An 18,056-nucleotide genomic window follows, 5' to 3' on the forward strand; every position below is an offset into this window, starting at 1 on the left:
TAATTTATCAGCAAATTTATTTTGTGTCAGATATGAGAAAAATCACAAGGGAAGGGAAAATATGTTACTGAATATTGGCCAAAGCTACTTGAATGGTAACAATAACAAAGAGACTTCAACATTTCAATACTTAGAATTTCAATAAAATTTAGAACCCTATGATAAAACCATAAAACACTTTCACAGAAAAAAAGTAAAAGAACATCTGTATCGTCAATGTGATTAATTAGGAAAAGAACACGTGCTGAATTAAGAAAGCAAAATTTACAGATTAACGTAAGTAGTTCAGTTTTAAGAGTACTTTTGACTACTTTTAGCTTTTAAGCTTAGCAGGAAGAAATGTAAAAAATGAAAAACACCTTACTGCTAAATAAAATACTTTCAAAGAGCTGGTGATTTCCATTCACATTTTAATTCTTCTGGTCTGAATTTTCAGAAGTTACATACATCTAAGGTTACATAAAAATCAACTTTTCAAATAAGTATTTAGAGAATTTATGGTTGCTTTTGAGACAACAGAAAACATGGACAAAAATAATGACTTCAAGTATTCGCTTTTCAAGATTGAAAATATGAAAAAGGTCAAGTCATCTTAATAAGAAGTCAAAAAACTAAATTCAGATAGCAATAGTTGCTTTTCATATCCCTTATGTAAGAAGTACCAACTTATTAGTTTTTTAGATTTTTAGAGTTTATATTTGTTTCCAACGAGATATGTTCATTTAATTTTTTTTATGACTGAAGTTACCATTAAGAACAGGCTGCTGTGCTGTGGGAGGCCACAATACCATTGAAAAATATTTTTTAAAATAAGAATGTAGTTCTGCAACTTTTAAGATTTGCTTTTTGTTTTAATAAATAAAGAAGGTTCTGTATTGATTTAGAGAAAGTTTTTCCTTTTTCTTGGTGCCTCAGGATGATGATTTCCCAGAAAGCATTTGGGGATTTTTCCACTAGTGTACTCCATAGGAGCTTACATGCAAATGAGGGAGGTCACAGATTGCTTTAAGTTCCATTTTGTAGACCTTGTGATCCCTTTTTTGTCATATCATTCCAGGCCCTTTGCTTGTCAATCCTGTTTAACAGCTCCTCAGAGGGCTAATGTTAACTCTCTCCCTCCCACTCTTTCCAAAGTTTAAATTCACATTGGTTTTTACCACCTCAGATAAAGGAAACAGAACTGCTGCATGGCAAAAGAATTGAGGAAAATTTTTCCTTTCAAATTGGAGAGCCCAAGCCAAGGGAAGATCTGTCGTTTTCATGTATGTATGTTGCTGATGTTTTGATTACTGTATGCAAGCACTGTGTCAATCCTGTCAATCCCAACATATTGTGTGTATATAAATAAGTATATATACACACACACACAAATATATATATAAAACAGAATAGATGTTCATGATAGGATTAAACAGGGAATGAACAATACAGAATTAATGATTTTTTGCAAATTAATTTAGCAAGAAAATAACAGAAGATCTACTTAAGACGAATTAAAGGAACCCAAAGTACAGAAAATTGCTTTAAATCCTATGAAATGTTACTTACAGTTAGTATACTCCTTTATAATTATTATTACTTTTTTTAAATTTCTGGCGAGAAGGTAGAACCTTAAAACAATTACCTCTCTCAACTAGAACATAAATAACTTGGATACATAACATACCAAACAAACACAAAAAGTAAAAGAAAACTGTAGTGGCTGAAATTCTTACCTACAATAGTAAATTTAAATGTTTTAGATGGCAGAGGCCTTCCTGCGTAAGTGTCTGCATTACTTTCGTTTAAGACTACCTGCAGCTTTAAAGTGTAGTTCCCAAGTTTCTGAAGATTCTCTAAAGGAAAATTAAAATAAGTTTATAAAGAAAAAAAAAAAGGAGAATTATAAGTAAGCTGAAAGTATTGCAACTATTAACTCACCCATTTTTTTAAACCAGTATGGCCATTTTCCTCCATGCTGACTTATATGAGAAATTATTTCTTTATTCCCAGCAGGCGCTGAAAAATAAACAATAAGCTACACATATTTGCAGATTACACGTAATTCTCCATTACATAAAAACATGTCACTATTAAATCTAAGAAACATAAATTCAGCTTCACAATAAATCACATCTTAAAAAAAAAAATTAGAAAATCTAATTCCACACCTAATCCTATTTTAATTCAAAGCCTCAGACACATTAAACGGAAGTAACAGGTTTCTAAACTTGCATTTTATTAGCTCTTTGGCTATATGCTCCCTGTTAAGTCTGAGTACTTGTAGTCTGTGCAATCCATCCATACTAACAACTGATCAACTTTACAAATGATAAAGTACCTCAAATGGGAGTAATGCTAAAAATAAGTTGACTGAAAGTATATTCGAGGAAAAAAAAAACATTCATTTTTTGCACCGAATCATTTTATCTTTTTTATAGACACATCTGCAGCATGAATGCACAGCCAAGAAGAAAAATAATGAAACTTATAGGCAAATCTTAACGACTGGTGCTACAGCCTCAGAGGTATGCAGGAGTAACATTGTTAAAAACTTCTCAAGAAGCAATAACATATTTGCTTTCCAAATATAATTTAGAATAAATACAGAAGGCAACTACAACAAGACTATACAGAATAAAAAGAAATGTAGCTAAAAGGTACATTCTGTTCTGTAGGTAAGTGCAAATAACTGTAGGTAAGCACAAATAACTGTTTCACATCCTGTTCTTACATCAGTTTGCATAGATAAAATAAAGCAACAGCTACCTGCTTTTTTAAATGTCTTTCTTTGAATGTGTAAATTTGGAAGATTAGGTTTTTTAGAAAAAGTTCTGATTTTTTTTTTTTTTTGCAGCAAGAGATCGTTTAGAGGGTTTTTTTACATATATTTAAAACTTGTAACAATATTTGTATAGATTTTCAATTGTGGCAGTCATTAACACTGAAAAAAATGAATTTCTCAAGTGCAGATTTCCTACTGCACTGTCAGCTGCCATCAAGCTAAACAAAGTGTCTATGCATTACGCAAGATGCACACTTTGAAGATGCTCACCTTTCTTCTCGTATTGTCCCACTGTAGATCCATAATCCAAGGGGCAAATTTACATACAGGGTAAATTTCTTCACTTCTACTGTGAAGAAGTATAATATTCTGTGCATACCGATACACAAAAGTTGACAACAAAAATGATGGGTTCTTGAAAGAGAGCTAGTGAGAAGACCTGAGCTTTTAAGGCAGGAGTGCTATATTCTGATTTGTTCTGAAAGAGGAAACAACTCTAAGTTTTTTATACTTCAAATTTGCAAGTGACTTTCAAGTTAACATTGTTATGCACTAAACAAGCCTGGTCTCTACTTTTATGCAACACTCAGACATTAAATATTTGGCTTTGAGGCAATGGTCATTTTGTGGATTGCTACATGAATCTCTGATGGGATACCGTCCTTCAAATTAAAAGCTGTGTTTGTCTACCAAACTCCAATATGTATTATACATACATACAGAAGCAAATATACTTAATGCACTTTTAAACAATAAAGGCTAATTAAAATAGGCTCAAGTACTTACAATGTAAAATAACTTTGAGTTCAACAAGAAGTTTCTTTGAACCTCCATGGCTTGTACCTGGAAGCTTTTGCATTGCTTCTCCTTTTTTGTTCAGAATTTCTATTCTTAATGCCCCTATATTTAAAAGGAACAAATGAAGGATTTTTAAAGTATGCTCCTTATAAGTGACAGGAATTTTCTTATGTTTGTTTCTAACAGAGATTAAATGGTTATTTTTAGTATTCAGAAAGGAAAACAACTGTACCTATTGGTGTACCAGCCAACCTTGTTTCATTTGGCAATAACTCATCTCCTTCAGGCCAAGTTACTGACAATTTGTCTGGAAGTCTAGTGAAAGACAGAAAGAACAGAATATATATGAAGCTCTGTCTTGGGGAAAAAAAAGTTTGATACTGTCCTTTCACTTGGAATAAACCTAACTGTATTTTTGTGATGCTTGAAAAAATACTAAAACTCTTAGTACGAACTGCACAAGCAAGTCAACACAGTTCAAAGCTTACCTCGCCATTTCATCCTCTATATATTTTTTAACAGCTTTGTCAGACACTGTTCTGTCTAGTTTTGAGATTGGAACAGTTTTCATTTCAGCATACAATGCCTGAGGTTCCTGGAAAAAAAATTACATCCAGTTAAAAACACATAGATTATAATATGTTAGAGAGAAAAATGTCTCTATCAAGGGACCAGACAGGTAGACATAAACATAATACAAAATACTATCAAATACTTCTTGGTGACTCCACTGACCACTGTGCTAAAATTTAGAATTTTCAACAGTTTTTGGAAACAAAACAAAACAAAACAAAAACAACAACAAAAACAAAACATAACAAAAAAACTTAAAAGGATATCTTATCTACGATTAAGACTACAAACTCCATAAGTATACTAGACATGAGAATCCTCTACATAGCTGTCTTACCAAAGCAATTTGAACCTCTCCACCAGTGGCAAATATATCCCCATCATGGTCTCCATACAAAAAAAATTTCTCAATACTTCCATAGAATATTGGAAGAGTCTTAATGGTTTTCACCTACAAAGAGAAGATAGCAACTACATTCAATACATTTATTCTGCATCAAGTGTATTGTATCTGCCTTCTATAGGGTTCAAACAAACCAAAAAAGCTACATCAGTGAGCAAATAACTTACCAGCTGCCCAGTTTTGAATGTTTTCCCATCCCACTCTATTGAGGAATATATTGCCCAAGGACTCTGCATTCTTTTGGATGGCAAATCAGTACGTGTAGTTATTCCTTTAAAGACTGTGAATTTTATCTGTTTGTCATATTTTTCATGGCAATCTTTGAGCCACAAAGCAAATTCTCTGTCAATTTTCATTCGCTGCTCCTATAAACAGATTACAAAAGAAATATTTATTATTAATGTATTTTTACATTTAAATCTGACAAACTCCAAAGTATGAACAATTTGAGGAGTACAATGATACTGTACTCAAAAAACTAGATTCTTCAGCCTGTTAGTGCTACAATACTTCTAGGCAGCTACACTTTTATCACTTCTATGACAGAGAAGGTATTTCCTTAGTGCTTATGTATCTTCTATGACATTCTTTCCACAAAAACTATTATATAGTAACTAAATAACACCATTGATAAAGAAATAAAAGATTAAACCTTACGTTTTCAGATTTAAAGAGCCAGCTTTGCTACCCACTATAACTGTGAGAAACATCTGCCACAAAGTTCTGCAGTAGTGTCTAAGGCTGAAGTTCTTCAGAAATAGAAAAATAATCAGTGACATGAACAAGTGACCAGAACACATGCCAGAAAGCAATAACATAGATTCAAATAATCACCTGCCCATTGAAAATTCTTGTAAACAGAGTATTCTTGTCTTTTAACTTCAGCTCTAGATCCATGAAAGTGAGTTTGTTTGTGCTGACTTGAAACTTATCATTGGTAAACAATGTACCAGAAATCCTGTTGTAGCATTCAATTGGTGCCAATCCTCTCTTCTTTGGAGGAGCGCACCAGTCAAAACTTAAAACAAAAAAAAAACAAAAAAAAAAAACAGACAGACATTAAAATCCTTTTCTATACAAACAAGGGTGTTTACATTCTAGAAAAAGATTAGTCTACACTGAAGAAACTGACTACCACTTACTCTTCCACAGTTGTGTAAGGAATTAATCTTCCATTCCAAAAACATTCAAAAATAGGCCTTTTTCCTCTGGCACCCTTTTCTATTATTAGGCAGTCATCGTCATCATCATCATCGTTTAATCCTTGATTTAGAACAGTATATGTGAATAACATCCTTAGAAAACCATTGTAATATCAAATAACACAGCAGTTAAGGATTATCTATGCTTTTTACATTAGACACATAGCAGTACATGATACCAAGTTGGATGTCAGATTTCTCTTTAAGAAATACTAAATAGAAAGTGTAAGAAAAATTTTAAAGAGGGGATGAATAGTTTCAAATTTCAAGTACAATTTGAATAAATAATACTTTACCATCACTTAATGTAAAGTCTTGTTCTTCTAGTATTGTAAAATCTCATCACCATTAAATTCATAATTTATTTTGTTAAAATAATTTTACATGGTGGATTATTTTTTTTCAACCTTAGTATCTGAAATCAAGACTAGATAAAACAAATCTTAAATTTAGGACTTATTTTGTGTGTTGTTCACTCTGCAATATTCTAGTACTAATGTGTCCTGAATCGGTGCGCTCGTAGCAAAGATCTAATAGTTAGGAAAGTGAAAATGTTTCAATCAGATTTCATTTTGTAAGTGTTTCTAATTTAACAGCAGAGGGAGCTACATGAAAGATCAAATTTACATGTACGAGTTACTATAACAGCCAATGATGGGAGGTACAGTTTTCTGTTCTATCACAGAACTGATGCTTCAATTTAAATGTTTCTGTTTCATTAAAACACTCAGAGTAGTAGGATTGTCTACAGTAGATGACCTTGTCATTGATAAGCATTATACTCACTTGGAAAACATGGATCGTCAGGGAATGTTTCTTTATCATACAGGAAAGGATGGTATCGGATTATTCCTTCCACTATACCATCTCCATCAACAAGTGCTTTAAACTCAAAACTATCTGCTGCAGTATTTATATACAGTGTCTGCATATCATCTTTTATCTCTCTAAGATTGATAATTTTTGGTACTTTTCCTTTTTCAAACATAGAAATCTAGAAAAAAACAGAGCAAGTTAATTTTCCTTAAACCAAATACCCACAGTAATCAGAGTTTCTGACACCTGTGTTAACTACATTAGCAAAATAGTTTATGCACTGCAATGATAAATAACACTACTTCTAAAAAATTATACTGCACATGTATCTTGAACTTGCTTTAGTTCAAAATAAAGAGAAACAGGCACAATATTAAACAAGTTGTTAAAAAAGAAGAATTTTTAATGATAAATATGAAATTTCTTACCTCAATGTCAATGTTGTTGAAAGGGCTTACACCTTTTGTTACAACATTAGTTTCATTTCCTTTTGGTCCATGAATATAATAGTGATAGATATGCCTGAAATACATTTTCAATGAAAATATATATTAAAAAAAAATTGAAATTAGAAAAATTGAACATTGTAGATTAAAATATTCTACTTCTTTTTACTATTTTATTATTGAGTCTATTCAACTCAAGGAACAACAAGTATACCTGGTACAGACTGAATACATCAAGGAAAATAAATGCACCTGCAAGGGTTACATCTCCTTGTTTCTGACATCCACCCCACTAAATGCATCCCTAGAAGAGATCTTGGTTCTCAGACCAAAGCTCCTTGTGCTCTCATTGCTCACGACTTTAGAGCAGACTGGTGTGCCCACACTAGCACACTAGCAGTTTCCCTACACCCCTTCCACAACTTAAAAGGTGCTCTCATCGCCTCGAAACATCACAGTTTTGCAGGAGGTCAGATAGTAAGGTTATGAGATTAAGTTGCTATTCTGACAGCTATGAAGTTATTCACAACTAGACAACTAATAATTACATTAATAATGTAATAATTGCACTGAGCAGACTAATAGTTAGATGGATAATTATTTAAAAATTATCAAGTCAAACTGGTACTGATGTTTATAAATATCTGTTTGGATTGAGGACGTTCTCAGTTGTGCTAGTTTCAGAAAGAAACAGCTAAGATTAATTGGGGCATTGACAAAATATCCATCAACAGCCTTAACACAAATAATGAAATGATTAAATACAAAAAAAGTAACTCATAATTCTCTGATTTTGTTAGTAGCAAATCAAACATAAAACACAAACTTACGCTAGCTGCCTTGTCCAAAGATGAAAGTAGTTTTTCAAGTACTGCATATGATCTGGTTGAACACCTGTAATGATAACTGCTGTGAAACTCTCTTTATCCCTCTCTTCTAATATTAGATTATGAAGAAATCTTTCATCATCATTTGTGATGTGAGTAGAGTCAGATGGCTAGGAAAAAAAGAATAAAATAATAAGAGAAATGTAAACTGAATTTCTGAACTCCCATCAGCTCTGAAAGAATTAAAGAAAACAGAACAGGAAGAGAATGCAGAACACACACTCCAAAGAATCACCAAGGATTAATGCTTAAAATAAAAGCTTCTAAGTTAAATTCAATGAACTCAGAATCCAACATCCTTGATCCGGTTCATTTTCAATGCACTCATCACAGTGTTTTAATTGTTCAATTTAGAAATGAATTCACTCATGCTTAATGTAGGATTCTGAGATGTGAGTTCTCAATCAAATTCAAATGGAATAATCATGCACAAGATGTATTTTTAAAAGTATATCGTGCCATTAAAAAAAATCTTAGTTTTTAAATGGATAGTCTCCTTCCTGAAACAGAACTCAAAGTGGAAGAAACACTCTGTGGCTGTGAAATGTAAAGCACAACATCAGTTCCAGCTGAAATATCACAGACAAATGAAGTTCTGATTGTCTTTTCCTGGATGGATGCACTTTACTCTTCTCATAGCTGCACAGAAATGAAATGGTTGATGCAATGTTTCGTGCAGCACCAGGAGATAATCTTTTGCATTTGCTTCAACCAGAAAAGAAGATACTTTGAATACGACTGATATCTTTGTAGCGATTTCAAATGAAAACTGAGAAGATAGTTTTTTCACACTGTAGTAAATGCAACTTTGTATCTTATTTTGCAGGAAAGCAAGCATAACAGTAACATGCCACTGAGCAGGTGGAAGGATACAACTCTGAGCTAACTGTAGGTAGCAAAATATGTAAGTCAAGGGTGCTCTGTTAAGGCTTACTTTCTCCATGGAACTAAAGAGATCTCCTTAACGAACAGGATTATTTGAATAGCTTGGAGACCTTTCAAACTATCATGGCACATTCCCCTATGTTCATAAGATCACTTTCAGATAAAAAGACATATTTACTTGAAGGAAGAATAAGTAGTTAAGAAAGGTATAAAAAAAATGACCAGCTGGTGTGCCATCAATACTATCTCTCTTAAGATTTATACTTTTTTTCTAGAACACCTTCAGCACAATATTAATTTCATCTCAATTTCTTTGCAAAAATAACTTCCTTTAATAACTCAATGCTTCAAATATGCAATTATTCTCTAAAAGTGGCAAATCCTTACAACTTCTTTTCCTCCTTCATCTACTTTTTACTTAAGCTTTACTTCTTCATGTAGGCCATGAGGACTTTTCATTTCCATTTTCAATTAAACAGATAATTTCTTTTACAAAATTAGTAAAGATTTGTGAAAGTGCTGGGTTTTGTTGGTCTGGCTGGAGTCTTTCCCCTATACGTACAGTAGTTCTACTTATTTCTATACAACATGAAGTATTAAATAGCGTTTCCCTAATTTACTTTTTAATAAGTTAGAGAGCAGACATTTTTCTTTATGTTTCATGCATGACAAAACAATCAAGCTCTTATATATATTTAAATAGTTCTGTAAGCTGCGATGTCAAACTGTATAGAATTTTTGTCCTTAAAGTCATACTGGAAAGAGAAAAAAGAACAACATACAAAAACATACCTATGATAAATTGTCAAATTTCTCATTACTTCTTTTTACATTACACTACTATACTTTTACATTATACTAGGGAAAGGCTTTCCTTTAAAACTGAGAAAGCATTACAGCTACTTACTTTTCTGTTTCGAATGAATCCACAATATATTGCTTCTTTGTTTTTCTCTTTCTTTTCAAAGTCCTCTTTGGAAAGGACAAGTTCATGCACATCCTGAGAATCTGCGGGTTTGCTTATCATCTGTTTGTATTAAAGAAAAAATATTTAAAATCAAAACAAGGGTTAAAATGAACAATAAAGTAATTTAATAGCACAATAAAAAGCTATAATAATAACAATATTATCACATAAATATGTTTTAAAATAAGCTTAAGACTGATATCTACTTACTCTGGCAGACTGCCCAACGAAGAACACTGCTTGTTTACCTCCAACTCCAAAATATGAGATATCACTATTTAAACTACGAGGCACTGGCAAAGGACGAACATATCCTGAATGATCACTGAAAGTGAAAATAGATTTAATAAACTTTCAAGCCAACTGTCCTTAAAAAAATATTGATGTAAATAGCTTGCATTAAATTCTTCCTGCACTTACTCTGTTCAAATATGCTTCAAAGATTACAATTTATGTACCTAAAATTGATTTACTTCTTTTTCTCATAAGATGTAGATGCATTCTCTCTTTTCTTCTTTAAGTTACCTTGTAAGACATTTCAGCCCATTCTAGCAAACCAACCTTATGTCAGTCACACATTTAAATCCTACCTAGTTTTGGCAAGCAATAGGACAAACATCTGTGCTTTATGTCATAATGATAACGAATGAAAAGTTGTAGGTAAGTAACCTAGTGTAATTTACAGCTATGCCCTCATCACAATATCAACTCACAATATAAACTCATGGCATAAAATTACTATACGTTTCTACTGTTACTGAACTCACCTGGAGAAATTTTGGAAAGCAGTGTTTATTTATAAATTACTGGATCAGATAGCCCAGAAATTGTACACATCAAATTAAAAACCAAAGAAATCAAAACTTCAAACCTTTTCAGCTCTATTATCACTTTCAAGTGCCCCAGTACTTTTTTTCACTGATTTCTCATAAGACCAGTTATTTCTGATTATTGTTATGATCTTGATCTTTAGAGAATCCCATCCTAAGCTTAATGCATTTAAGAAGTGACTAAAACTCAGGAACTGTACATAATTCTTGGCTTGAATTTTTCTACAGAAGCATTAAGCCAGGTTGTACAGGCACAAAATTGTTTGGGAACAGATTCACTACTTTCTCTTTAAAACCTCTACTTTCTTTAAAAAATAAAAAAATAAAAAATCCGCATTCATTTTGCCTCTAGCCTTTTTCAATAAATACAGACATCTTCAGGTATAATTTTGCATCGCATCATACTCAAGTAAAAAAAAACAACAAGCCTAAGCTAAAACCCTGTATTCATTATTCCTCTGGGAAACCAGTAGAGAAAAATATTCTCACAATATCACAGAATTAGCAGAAGTTTCTCGATCTTCTACTTACAGGAAATACATATCCACTGTTATGTAATCATAGAATCATAGATTTCAGCTAAGTGTTGGTATAGAGATACATCTTACAATAATATTCTATAAATACTTGCAATTTTCCAGTTGTAAATATGATTATGTAAATATGATTCCACTACGTAAATATGATTAAAACTTTCTAACCTCTCAAAGTCACCTTGTCTTGTAAACTTTGACAATCTATATACTGCCCAGTTGTTAAGCTGTTTAGAAGTCATTCCTCTTCCATTATCGATCACAGCAACAGCTGGTTTTCCATTGGAGTCATCAAATAACTGTTTGAGGAAAAAGAACCACAAAAAACAAGGAGCAGTTTGTAAAACACAACATAAAAAAGGGGGGAACTAGACCTGAAAAATGTGTATTTCTGACTTACCAATTTGATCTGTATGCTTCGAATATCAGTATTTCGAGCCGTAGCTGATAGAGAATTGTCAATCAACTCGGCAAGAGCAAATGCTGAAGAAATTAAAGAAAAAAAATCACCCCATTAAAATCATTTTCTTAAAAGCTAACACTTCAAAAATAGATGCACACTTTCAGTAGTTTCTTCTGGGCTACTAGGATAACACATTCATTCTGTATTGGATTTATATGGCAAGGTGCTGACGGTAGAGGAGGGGGAAGGTGCACTGCATGGGTGGGCTCTTTGGAAAGAGCCACCCAGAGGGATGAAGGTTTGACAGCGCCAGGTGCAAAATCCTGCACCTGGGTTGGGCTAATTCCAAACATCAGTACAGACTGGGGGATGTATGGATTGAAAACAGCCCTATGGATAAGGACTTAGGGATACTGATGAATGAGAAATGAACTAGTAATATGAGCTTTCAATACAGAAAGCCAATCGCATCCTAGACTACATCAAAAAGAGCACGGCCAGCCAGTTAAGAAAGGTGCTTCTCCCACTCTGCTTTGCCCTTCTAAGATTCCAGTTGGATTACTGTGTTGAGCTCTAGGAGCACTAGAAAGATGTGGAGCTGTTAATAGAGGACAGCAAAAAATGACCACAGGTCTGGACCAACTCTCCCATGATGATATGCTGGGAGAATTTTTGTTGTTGTTGTTTTTTAGCCTAAAGACAGCCCTGGGGAAACTTTATAGGGGCCTTTCAATACTTTCAATAATAAAAGGGGCCTACTTCTCCTGTAGATATATTTTCTTTCTTCAACATTTATGGAACAAATTAATATGATAAAGATGCCACGATATTCTACATTCAAACCATACTGAAAAATGGGATGCTTTTATACATGCTGGTATTTTCTTCTGTTATTCAGATACCTTCTAGTAGTGAAGTTATGTACTTTTTTAACAGTATGACAATGATCTTTAACGCTGTCCTTTTGAAATTGACGACAACAAACATGGTATTTGTAAACACTACACACATATTATCTAAATGATGCAAAGATTGGCAGAATCTCTGCAGCACAGAAGTGATCATAATGTGAAGTGACAGAACTGGAAAGTGTATTTTATGGTGAATAGAGAGGAAATGGGAAACAAATCAACTGCGCCAGTAACTAAAGGAGAACTGTATGTGTGCACGCATTATCCTTTGTGATTTCATAGCAGCATTGTGAGTCTTGTCGAGATGAGCAATAAGGTTTTCCTACCAAGGGGAGCATTTCAGGGGAGAGAACTGGTAGCAGCAAAATACATGACTGCTTATATGAAGTGCAGGACTGAATTATTCCACATTCTTAAAGAATTTATGAGATTTAACAATTCCTTCTGTGAAAACAAGTGTAGTCAATTGTAGTACTGATTGTAGTTTAATACTGTTTATTCAAGTGAGAACAGAATGAGTTGGACTGTCTGCTCATTTGAATCTTGTTAAATTCTATAACTGGGAGAAGTAAGGACAATATTTCTACCTGTAACTTTTGGAATGTACACATTCACCTAAAAGTGCTTTTCTCATATTTAAGTAACTAGATCAATGTATACAAAAAACCCACAGTATTTCACATAACATGCAATTAAGCGGGGGGCTCAAAACTAGAAAATATTGTGAATACTAGAAATTTACATGGTTCAGAAGGTAACTGGATACACTTACAGAGAACAGTAGACTACAGGCATGAACTCGGAAGTCTCTCAATCACTTCTGTTATATCTCTGCCTTTCTGTTTTCATACTAAATCCCAGCTATCTGACACCAGCTGCTGTTAGGAAAAAATGAACTAGGCAGACACTGAACCAAAAAAGTGTATTTGGGGGAGATGGATGGAAGATAGTACATGCAGGGCAGAAAGAAAGGGGGGGGGACACAAAAAGAATAGTACTTAAAAGTACAGTTGGTGTTTACAAACACTGATGAGATTCCTCTGAAAAAGAAATAGCTGTGGGAAGTTCTGTGCTTAAGTCTTGATACTCATATATTTTTCTAGACAATTTTGAGCATGCTCAGCTGGACCTAAATCATAGAATCACAGAATCCTTAGAGTTGGAATGGACTTTTAAAGGTCATCTAGTCCAACTACCCTGAAATGAATAGGGACATTTACAACTAGATCAGGTTGCCCAAGGCCTGATCTAGCCACACCCTGAAAGTCTCCAGAGATGAAGCATTCACCACAACACTGGATAAACTGTTCCAGTGCCTCACCATCCTCTCTGTAAAAGATACTTTCATTATACCTGATATAAATCTACCCTCTTTGAGTGTGAAACTATTTCCACTTGCTCTATCACCACGGACCCTGCTAAAGAGTCTATTCCCTTCTCTCCTGTAGCTCCCCTTTAGATACTGAAGGGCTGCTATGAGGTCACCACAGAGCCTTTAGCCCCAGCTCTCTTAGCCTGTTCTCAGAAGAGGTGTTCCATCCATTGCACCATTTTTGTGGCCCTCCTCTGGACGCATGCCAACAGGTCCATGTCTCTCCTATACTGAGGACTCCATATCTGGATGCAGTACCCCAATTGAGGACTTATCAGCACAGAGCAGAGGGGTAGGATCACTTCCCTCACCCTGCTGGCCACACTGTTTTTGACACAGTAGAGGATACGGTTGGCTCTCTGAGCTGCGAGAGCACATTCCTGGCCCATGTCCAGCTTTTCAACAACTAGTACCAAAAGGTGTTTCTTGGCAGGGCTGCGCTCAATCCTTTCATTCCCCAGCTTGTATTGGTAGTGGACGTTGCCTCAAACCGGGTGCAAGACTGCGCATTTGGATTTGTTCACCTGGACCCACTACTCAAGCCTGTTAAGGACACTCTGGATGGCATCTCATCCCTCTGGTGTGTCAACTGCACCACACACCTCGATGTCATCGGCAAACTTGCTGCAAAGGCACATGAGCCTACTGTCGATGTCACTGATGAAGATATTAAAGAGTATTGGTCCCAGCACCAACTCCTGGAAGACACCATTCGTCACTGATTTCCATCCAGATATCGAGCCATTGACCACCACTCTCTGGACTCAATTCTGCAGCCAGTTCTCCATCCATCGTACAGTCCACACATCAAATCCACATCTCTCCAATTTGGAGAGAAGGATGTTGTGGGGCACCATGTCAAAAGTCTTACTGAAGTCCAGATAAATGACACTGGTGGCTCTTCCTTTGTCCGACGATGCAGTGACACCATCATAGAAGGCCATTCATAAGTTGGTCAAGCTGGATTTGCCCTTGGTGAAGCCACACTTGTTCTCCCATATCTCCATTCTGCCTTCCACGTGCCTCAGCATAGATTCCTGGAGGATCTGCTTCATGATCTTTCCTGGCACAGAGGTGACACTGACAGGTTGGTAGTTCCCAGAGTAGTTCCTTTTTGCCATTCTTAAAAATGGATGTGATTTTGCCTTTTTTCCAGTCACCAGGGACTTCACCTCATTGCCATTCCAAATATCATTCAGTGCGTTGGCAACCACACCAGCCAATTCTCTCAGGACTCTGGGATGTATCTCACTGAGATCTGTAGACTTGTGGATGTTCAAGTTCTTCTGATAATCACTTGATCAACGCTTTCAGTGGAAGAGATGTTGCTCCCCCTTTTCCTCTCCTACCAAATCAAACATTTGAGCGCTGTGTGACGAGCAGGTATCAGAGAAGACCAAGGCAAAAAATTATTAACTACCTCAGCCTTCTCCTTGTCTGCTGTCACCAGCCTGCTTATGTCACTCACTAGAGGGTGTACGCCCTCCTGGACTTTCATTTTCTGGTTAAGGTATGTGTAGAAGCCTTGTTCTTTCTGGCATCCCTAGCCAAGTTCAGTTCCAGCTGGGCCTTGGCCTTCCTGACCCCATCTTGACACAGTCTAGCAGCTTCCTTATACTCTTCCCACAGTATCTGTCCCTGTTTCCACTGCATGTATATTTTCTTTTCACTCTTCAGTTTGACCAGCCGGTCTCAGTTCAGCCACGCCAGTCTCTTTCATTCCTTTCCTTACTTGGTACACCTGGAGATGGAGAGCTCTTGCACCATGAGGAGAGTCTCCTTAATGATCTGCCAGCTCTGCTCCATACCCTTGCCCATAAAGAAAGTTTCCCAGGTTCTTCTGTTGACCAACTCCCTGAAGAGCTGGAATTTAGCTTTCCTGAAGTTCAGCTTACAGATTTTACTCTTTACCTGTCTCACTATCCCTCCAGAGCATGAACTAAACCATGGCATATCTACATAGAAGTATATATTTTAAAAATCTACAAACAAAATTTTTAGAGAAACCATAAAAGGAAAGATTTTTTTTACAGTAAAGGAATACAAAATGCTTTAAGTTACATATTTAATATATGAGTTAGATAAAAACTAAAGAATATATAATTTAAGTAATACTTGTTCTCATTGGTAAAAGCTAAGCCCTGTAGAACCAGAGATGGAACAGTAGAAAAAAATTCTATGGTAGTTTGTATTAAAACTGGTCATCAAATTCAAACAAGTTCTATTTTAAATACAAGAGACAAAGCTCGATGATAACAATAGTGATCTGAACTGATGATATTTGCAAGATTATCATCAAGATTAAAGTCATTTTACATCTAAAATATTCAAACTTCTTACAGATGCATTTACGTAAGTACCTCTGTAAAAATGGCCACATATGAATCCAGATTAAGCCATTTCTAAAAGAGCAATTTATTTTAAAAGCATAGCTAAGTTTCCTTTTACAGCTAAGACTACATTTTTTTACCAGCTACTACTGAAATTGCATTGTTCATAACCACTATAGTCATATAAACATTATTAATGTAATATTATTTACGCAAATACTTACGCAAAGGATTTTGCCCTTCACTGGCATAGTATTCATACATGCCACTTTTGACAAGTGTATCATAATGGGGCAGGAAATCAATTCTCTCCTTTGTTGCTGAAAGCAGGGTTTGGTCAACTGACTGTAGTAGATAAAGAGTAACTCCATCCTGAACAAGTTCTTCTGTAATGAAGACAAAATATAAAGTATGTTGGAGAGTGTTCACCAGTTTATCTAAAACAGTACATGTTTAGCCACAGATAATCTTCGTATTTACTTAAGTACTGACAACTCAGTCTTCTGGCAAGAGGACCTGATTAAAAAATCTTTGCATATTTCCAAGATAAATAATGCAAGTTTTCTTTGGTAACAGCTATTTATGAGCCATTCCCTTCCCAATTATTTACAGAAATCGTAATGGAAGTAGAAAATTCACCTTATATAGCTTTTTTCATACTAACTAGCACTTGTTAAAAACTTTTCGTGAAAGCCAATTTTGTAAAATTCTTGGCAAATTATTTCATGATTTTTATTTCCAGTTAATTATTGCATGTAATTGTGTAGTCACCATGTGATCTTTACAATCAATATTAGAGGTGCCTATACTTATTTTGCTATCTAAGATACTTACTGAAGTTGTCTTCTGTAATTTCTTTCCTGTTTGTTGTGGTGATAACAAAGTTTTCATCAGAAGATATGCCAAATGTCTACAAAATTGGAGAAAATTTAATTATGATCAGTTTGTCCACTAAATATTCAGATAAATGGAAATAACAATGGTCTTTCTACTAACTTTGCCAGAAAATGACTAAAAAGTGTTCTGACATTTTTTCCATATTAACTGAGAAGTAGAATACACTTGAATTTTATAATTTGCTTCCTCAACTTAGCTGGAATTCTTTGCTTTCTTAACTACTTAAAGTAACATTCTAGGAAACAAAGAGAATTTTTAAAGAGGAGCTCTCTTATAGGCAACCACCTCAGAGGCTGAAGAACAAGACTGAAGAATTCTACTTCAGACTAACTAAAACATCAATACTAAATATCTAGGTGATCCATATTTAACAGCACTCTTAAGGCATCAAACCAAATGCTTATTATACTTAGTTACATGTCAAAATATTGTTCTCTAATTTTATCACATGTGAAAATCTGAGATTGCTTTCAGAAAATTATTTATCATTAAAATACATTAAATACACTCCAGTGTATTCTTCTAAAGCTAACTAAGTTACAACTCCACCTCTGAAAATGCTGAAATTTGAGGTTCAAGAAAAGATTTTTCATGGCAGCTGAATGAAACCATCGACACCTGGTTACTTCAATGTTGGGACAGTGGGGCCAATAGTAGAGAAGCTCTCCAGCTGGGAAGCACTGCTAAGGACTCAGCTATTGACAGAGGTCTGGATGAGGCCTTCACCCTCTGGAAGCAAATGCTATTAGCTGTAAAGGAAAAATACTCCTTCAAAGAAGATCTGATGCCTGACTTAAAGAAATGGACTATTACAGAAAAAGGCATCCATTATTTGAGAGAATTTGCCACGATTAAAATGTTACACGACCCCACATTAATTCCTGACAATTCGCACCAAGAACATGATCCTGAGAGTCAGGTATACACCAAGCATGCGGCAGAAATTCCTAAGAACTGCATCAGAAAAGTACACCTGTACACTAGCATGAATGTATGACAGAAGGCAAAGACGACCCCTTTTATTTGAACCGATAATTAG

General features: G+C 34.8%; 1 protein-coding gene across 2 annotated transcripts in view; it reads right to left on the bottom strand.

The window, feature by feature from the left end:
- Positions 1-18,056, bottom strand: part of SMCHD1 (structural maintenance of chromosomes flexible hinge domain containing 1) — a 78,769-nt gene that overhangs the window by 44,662 nt on the left and 16,051 nt on the right. For both annotated transcript variants that reach the window (XR_016465118.1, XM_031588914.2), the window contains exons 2-19: positions 16,955-17,030; positions 16,345-16,506; positions 11,505-11,587; positions 11,273-11,403; positions 9,952-10,066; positions 9,682-9,801; positions 7,833-7,999; positions 6,985-7,078; positions 6,527-6,734; positions 5,681-5,801; positions 5,373-5,556; positions 4,706-4,903; positions 4,473-4,586; positions 4,051-4,157; positions 3,795-3,877; positions 3,551-3,664; positions 1,921-1,998; positions 1,716-1,835 (exon numbers count right to left, since the gene is read on the bottom strand). Coding sequence is in view for 1 of the 2 variants with exons in the window: in XM_031588914.2 (XP_031444774.2) it covers positions 1,716-1,835; positions 1,921-1,998; positions 3,551-3,664; positions 3,795-3,877; positions 4,051-4,157; positions 4,473-4,586; positions 4,706-4,903; positions 5,373-5,556; positions 5,681-5,801; positions 6,527-6,734; positions 6,985-7,078; positions 7,833-7,999; positions 9,682-9,801; positions 9,952-10,066; positions 11,273-11,403; positions 11,505-11,587; positions 16,345-16,506; positions 16,955-17,030 (2,275 nt within the window). In the remaining variant the exon portion in view is untranslated. The remainder of the gene's footprint in view (positions 1-1,715; positions 1,836-1,920; positions 1,999-3,550; positions 3,665-3,794; positions 3,878-4,050; positions 4,158-4,472; positions 4,587-4,705; positions 4,904-5,372; positions 5,557-5,680; positions 5,802-6,526; positions 6,735-6,984; positions 7,079-7,832; positions 8,000-9,681; positions 9,802-9,951; positions 10,067-11,272; positions 11,404-11,504; positions 11,588-16,344; positions 16,507-16,954; positions 17,031-18,056) is intronic.

The sequence above is a fragment of the Phasianus colchicus genome, chromosome 3 (assembly GCF_987193195.1).
Source record: "Phasianus colchicus chromosome 3, bPhaCol1.hap1.1, whole genome shotgun sequence".
Lineage (NCBI taxonomy): Eukaryota > Metazoa > Chordata > Aves > Galliformes > Phasianidae > Phasianus > Phasianus colchicus.